Consider the following 6,767-nt stretch of genomic DNA (forward strand, 5'->3'; position numbering starts at 1 on the left):
GCTGTTGTGCAAACAACACTTGACCCTCAATCAGACCCTATAAGAAAGGGTGCTCGTGGCAGAGGGTGGCGAGAGTTCCGGGGGAAGATGCACTAGACAGGCAAAGGGAAATGGCTCATAAGAGTTGAGAAAAAGGATTTTGCAACATTTTACAAGTGTCACAGGGGTTGTGGGCTTACCTCCGCCAAGCCTACGTATGGAGGGAATGGAAACGGAGCAGATCCTGGCTATGGAAGTCTCTCCCCCTTAATACTGGGACGAACATTTCTCTCCTAAATCCCTACATGCTCATCTTCTTTCTGACCCTTGCTCTACACAGGACACGTCAGAGGACGGTAAAACCATCTCAACCAACACAGAACATGTTGTCATTTGAACCCTTTGTTTAACCAAGTCACGTGAGTGAAATTCATAAGGACCACTTCACTCACTCAGGAGCAGAAATACCAGAAACACTTCCCAAGGCACCTCCACAATCCCACCAAAAGACAAGTTATGTTGACGTCTGATGACCGGACCTTGTCTTCAGGCGGCGCTCCTTCATTATTCCAAGGATGCAGCATCTCCACCGTGCCCGGTATGGCGGTGAAGCCTTTGGCGCCCTCTCCACAATGGCACATCAGCAATAAGAGTGGCACAACTGTACAGACACGGAATTGTGTACAGAGAAGGTTAATCCCGACATATTTCTAAATTGATTCTGCCTAAGCCTGAATTTGCATAGAGCTCCCTGGAGTTGTCTTCAATTATTTACAGCCCTATTTTTCTTTTTTTTTTTTTTAAAGAACAGAAATTTATTCTTTCATAGATTCTGAAGGCCAGAGGCCCTAAACTAAAGTGTCATCAGGGTTGGAGCTTTCTGGAATCTCTGAGGCAGAATCTGTTCCATACCTCTCTCCTGGTTTCAGGTGGTCACCAGCATTGTAGATGGCTTGTAGACGGCTCATTCCAATCTCTGCCTCTGTGGCTACATGCTGTTCTCCTCAGTGTGTCTCTTTGTGTCTCTGCCTGACCTTCTTGTAAGGACAATAATCACATTCTAGGGTTCTGGGGACATGAATTTTGGAGGGATGCCATTCAACCCAGTATACCTCTATTTTTCTTTTTTTGAAACATGGTCTTGCTTTGTTGCCCAGGCTAGAGTAAAATGGAATCATCAGAGTTCACACAATTTCAAAGTCCTGGGCTTAAGTGATCCTCCTGAGTACTGGGGACTAGAGGCACACGCAGACACATCCACTTAACTTTGTTTATTTTTTGTAGAGACAAGGGTCTCCCTATGTTGCTCAGGCTGGTCTTCAACACCTGACTTCAAAGCAATCCTCCTGCCTCAGCCTCCCCAAATGCTAAGATTATAGGCACGAGCCACACTGTACCTTCATCCTAATACAACTTTACCGAGTTCGTTTTGGGTGAGTTACACTAAACCCCGAAGGCAGGATGAGGAAGTCATGTAGATTTCGTATCACAAAGAGACTACCTAAAGTAAAATACCAAAAATAAGAAAATAAAAAAAGAATACCTAGACTGGATTAGATAGTATCCAAAATACCAGTACCAATTACTTTTTTAAAAAAACTACTGTCCATGTTTTTAAAAAATTGTCCACAAAATAAATGTAATATTAAAAAAGATCAAAAGCTTCTGTGAATCTTAATATATTCAAATTTCTAGAATACTGAAGCTGCTCCCATACTTCACCCCAGAGTAAAATTTGGGAGCTCTCTCTCTTTCTCTCTCTCTCTCAGAGAGAGAGAGTCCTAGTTAACTTTTGAATAAACTAAGTATTTTCTAGGTGGTGACCATAGCTTAGTCAGCAGGGCGCCAGCCACATACACAGAGGATGGTGGGTTCAAACCTGGCTCGGGCCTGCTAAACAATAATGACAACTGCAACCAAAAAATAACCAGATGTTGTGGCAGGTACCTGTAATCCCAGCTACTGGGAGCCTGAGGCAAGAGAATCCCTTAAGCCCAAGAGTTGGGAGGTTGCTGTGAGCTGTGACGCCACAGCACTCTACCCAGGGTGACAGCTTGAGACTCTGTCTCAAAAAAAAAGAAAGAAAATAAATAAATCACATCTGCACTCCTATCTGTCACTTCCACTTGGCAGCTTCCAGTGATGAATTGATCATCACCTAGATACTTTTTTGTGTAATAGCTGACAGCACAGTAACTAAACTACTGTGATCAATACAATGACTGAAATCAGCTGATAGCAATTCAAAAATTCCAACAGATTCAACGAATATCAATGAAGTATCTATTATGTGTCAAGTGCCACATTAGGCTCCAGGAAAGCTGAGATGGGAAGGCAGGGGAAGGAATCCCTGGGTAAAGGCACCGTCCCAGCTTCAGGACTACCTACAAACTTGAAAAGCTAGGAGGAGTCACTGACCATTACGTCTGTACCTCTACCCACACAATGGAGATAAGGGAAGAGGACACAGTGAATTGTTAAGTGCAGTGTATTCAACTGACTATCTAATAACAGCCCTCATAGGTCTTCTGCCCAAGTTCAGAAGTCAAGTGCGGTAGTATTCCTGTGATCACAGGTTGCAGTCCCTTGTTCTCTCATGAAAGGAAACCTGAGTCTTTGGAGGTCAGGCAAGACTGGTTGAGAGAACATAAATGTGCTCAGAGGGTCTGATGACTGCTGGGTACCAGGGCAGCGGCTCTGACAATTTGAATGTGCAAAGCAAGGAAGGACTGATTGGAATAAGCTGGGTTTGTAAAATAAACTTGCATTCCTGATCCAAATTTGTGTGACAATCTTTCCGGAGAGCCTGCCGTGTGCAAAGCTCCGTTCTGGGTACCAGAACAGTGGTAAAGAGAATAGACAATATGCCCCCGTCACAGAGCACATCCAAAGGGGGATCCAACAAGGTTGATGCAAGGGTTGAGTGAAGGGCAAGCCTGACCTCAGTCATTTCAATCAGAAAATGATCCATACTTATCTAGCAAAATTCTGAGAGTCTTACAATAAGTTTTGGTGAATTGGATCAATCATCAATTATTGTGGCCCTAGTGACCCTCAAAAGTGTTCTAGTGTGATTAAGGAATAATTGTGAAGAAACCAATGGCTATTACAGTAATCAATCACTAGTTGCACACTCAAATTACTAAAAGCTAAAGAATAACTTTGAAAAGACTTACGTAGCAAGAGCAGAAGGGCCAAAATCATGAGTGCAATCGCTGCAGGTCCCAGGCCCACGTAGGAGTTGTGCAATGCTTCCACGCAGCCGCTGCCGTCCAGACACTCACACACCGTGAGTGTGAGGACCTGCTTTTCAGGGCAACTGAAGCCCTGATTATCTGAAATCAGGAACTGAATTTCACTTTTCCCAAGCTTTCGCTGGCTTTGCTGCAGCAGCACACTGGTACCTGTAATGGAGAAGGAAGTAACAATTTGAGTGACATGGGGGCTCACACCTGTAATCCTAACACTCAGGGAGGCTGAGGGGGGCAGATTGCTTGAGCTCAGGAGTTTGTGACCAGCCTGAGCAAGAGCGAGACCCCAGGTGTTGTGGTGGGTGCCTATAGTCCCAGCAGCTCAGGAGGTTGAGGCAAGAGGATTGCTTGAATCTAGGAGTTTGAGGTTGCTGTGAGCTATGATGTCACGGCACTCTACCCAGAGACAGAGTGAGACTGTCTAAAAAAGAAAAAAGATTTGAATGATTATTAAGGAAGTGGCAAAATGAAATTACAGAAATGTCCTTTCACTGTTGATAACATTTAGCTCCAGTTGTAAGACTCATTCTTCCTTCTCATTGATTTCACATATTAAAATTTGTCCACAGAGCCTAGCCCGAATCTGCAGCTTAACTAGTAAAGGCTCAGATTTGGACACCTTACTTTCATGATGAACAGTAACAAATGCGTGTGGCCTACCCAATGTTCTATTTACTGGTAAGACAGGGAGGGACAAGGGGTGAGCTAAATAATGTCATCAGAGGATAGTTTGCCATTTCTTTTTTACCTCTTTTATTCTTTGTGACAGGGTCTCACTCTGTCATCCTGGCTGGACTGCAGTGGTGTCATCACTTATTTCAGAAACATTTAAAAAGGCTGGGTGCAATGGCTCATGCCCGTAATCTTAACATTTTGAGAAACTGAAACTCCTTGAGATCAGGAGTTTGAGAACAGCCTGAGCAAGAGTGAGCCCCATCTCCACTAAAAACACAATAATGAGTCCAGTGTTGTGCGGGCGCCTATAGTCCCAGCCACTCGGAAAGCTGAGGCAGGAGGATCACTTGAACCCAGGAGTCTGAGCTTGCTGCGAGCTAGGCTGATGCCATGGCATTTTAGCCTGGGCCAAAGAAACTCTGTCTCCAAAAACAAAGCAAAACACATTTAAAAACAAATCCTTAGGATTTATTCTCTACAGTTTGGATTCAGTTAAAAGGCCACACTTAGGAACCTAAAGGCCACGTATCTCCCACCTCCGATCCGATCCGGTCCCTTCCTTTTTGTTTCCAACACTATATACACAAAATTTAAAAAAAAAAAAAACCTACAGAAAGAATATTAATAAACTTTTCAATAATTGTTCACAATTTTCAACACACTTTCGTATACACCCACTTTTTAAAAATTTAAAAATTTTATTGGCATTTTAGAGTATAAGGGGTCACAGGGAAATTTTACTTATTAATTCAGAGCACTGAAATACATAAGAAGGAAACCAAACACGCTAAATCTTTAAACGCAGTTGGAAATGTTAAAGGTGTTTAATTTGTAAATAGGATCAGCCATTATTTAAAGCCTCTGAAAAGTATTTGAAATATTTTGGTACAGTTAAAATAACATACTAAATCTGTGCATTAAGAAAAACTTGGGCATTGTATATGAAACTTTTTCTAAAATGAACACTAATTGTTTATTTTATTTTATTTTTTGCAGTTTTTGGCTGGGGCATAAGGGGCTGGTGGCCTACTCCTTGAGCCACAGGCGCCACCCTAATTGTTTAAAACAAAATAGTTTTCTGGATAGACTTTCCTATATTTAAAACCACCCCGGAGGACACCCATAAACTCACTCAACACATCACACAGTCTGTGGTCCTCATGTCCAAGACAGGGACAGAGGGGCAAGTCCACTGGCCCGGAGGGGAAATCCGACAGATAAAGGGTCTTTCTCATGTTCTAGCTTTGGGACTTTGAGCAAGTTACTTACCCCTAGTCAAGCCAAGGTTTCCCCAGCTGTGATCACAGAATAATGTTATGAAGTAAGGACTAAATGCAACAATGTATGGGGAGGGCTGGCAGAGGGCCTGGCACATGGTCAGCACTCAACGTTATTGCAAATGGAACTACTGTTGCCACACTTAAAGATTTTTAGAAGGCACCTGTTATGATTGTTGTGCTTAGAAAGGCCTGGTACTCCTCGCCTTGTGAGATGAAATTACTTCAAGAGCTATTTGGAGAACACTCAGCTACTTTTAGATTTAGGTTACTTTTCTTTTCTCCATAGGCATTATTATAAAAGACACTAACAATACTATAAGAGATATGTGTGTCTATAGGAGCAGATTGTATTGGAAATATAATTTATGAGAAGAAACACGACCTACACTATAAACATGTTAGATATTCTGCTTAATATTTAGATTTTAATGTAGGCCAGTGGTCTTGCTTACTTTCTTGGCGTATGATTTTCCATTTTTCTGCCATTCCGGGGGGTTTGTCAACGACAGAGAAGCGGAAGGGCTCACTGTTTGGGAATCTGTCCAGGTCCTCTGCGGTGACGTTCACATACTGTACGTCATTACAGACAGTCTGCACTGGGTCCACTAGTGTGGGACAGTTGTCATTGGTGTCTTCAACAGAGATTCTGACAGTACCAGTGATGGTTCTTCTTGGATAATCTTAAAAATAAGAAAGAAAATGTATGTGTACTCTGATCCTACGGCTGAAACAAATATCGCTTTGACTCTTTGCTAATTTAGTATGAAAAAGGTACTAACCACTTAGGACACTTTCTATCCTAGAAATGTTTCCTATTTAGACCAAGTAATATCTTTTAATTCACTATAATAACTAGAAATGTGAGGGTTTATCCACTAAAGAGGTTAGGTTTTTCTGACGTGGAAAATAATCTAAATACATATAACCAAGAAAAATATCTATGAAATAACTTACCTTCTGATATAGCCAAAATCTTTACACTGTATGTACCATTTTTGACATATCTGGATTCAAAATCAGGAATTTTTGCAAGTTTAATTTCCGATGTGACTGAATCCACATAGACCCAGTTGTCTATGTCTTCCAATATTGCATATCTGTTATAAAAGAAACGTAAAATTAATTTTGATTTCTGGATAATTGGGAATACCTAACATCCACAACTCTTTGAAATTAGCTTTCTTTCCAATACATGCATTCTTGTTAAAGGCACGTGTTCTGAATGTTTTTAATTTCTTGAAAATTAAAAATATTTATCCTGAAAGGTTTTCTTTTTACTGCATATCTCACTTACTCAGAACTTTCCTTATTCCTGTGAATATACGACATATAATCCAGGGTGATGATTCTCAGCCTACTAAGTCTTGCTTACAGCTTTGATCTAACTCTTAAATTTAGAGTCAGATTTTGGAGAATAAATTACTTATACAACAAAGACTGGTGGAGATACACAGTCTTAAAAGTCCATTGTTTATTAGAAACAAATACTTGTAAATTAGAACATTTATAGATACCAACTTTAAAAAAATCAAAAAATTATAGGATATTATTGTTAGGAGCAAAAACTTTCTTTTAGGTAGAA

General features: G+C 41.0%; 1 protein-coding gene across 1 annotated transcript in view; it reads right to left on the reverse strand.

Annotated features, from left to right (window-relative positions):
• The window catches only part of DSG2 (desmoglein 2), a 50,333-nt gene that overhangs the window by 7,953 nt on the left and 35,613 nt on the right, over positions 1-6,767 (reverse strand). Inside the window, exons 10-13 of the mRNA XM_023510259.1 lie at positions 6,140-6,282; positions 5,638-5,865; positions 3,156-3,383; positions 519-640 (exon numbers count right to left, since the gene is read on the reverse strand). Of these exons, the coding sequence (XP_023366027.1) occupies positions 519-640; positions 3,156-3,383; positions 5,638-5,865; positions 6,140-6,282 (721 nt within the window). The remainder of the gene's footprint in view (positions 1-518; positions 641-3,155; positions 3,384-5,637; positions 5,866-6,139; positions 6,283-6,767) is intronic.

Source organism: Otolemur garnettii, unplaced genomic scaffold, assembly GCF_000181295.1.
Source record: "Otolemur garnettii isolate 467f Iridium unplaced genomic scaffold, OtoGar3 scaffold00012, whole genome shotgun sequence".
Taxonomy (NCBI): domain Eukaryota; kingdom Metazoa; phylum Chordata; class Mammalia; order Primates; family Galagidae; genus Otolemur; species Otolemur garnettii.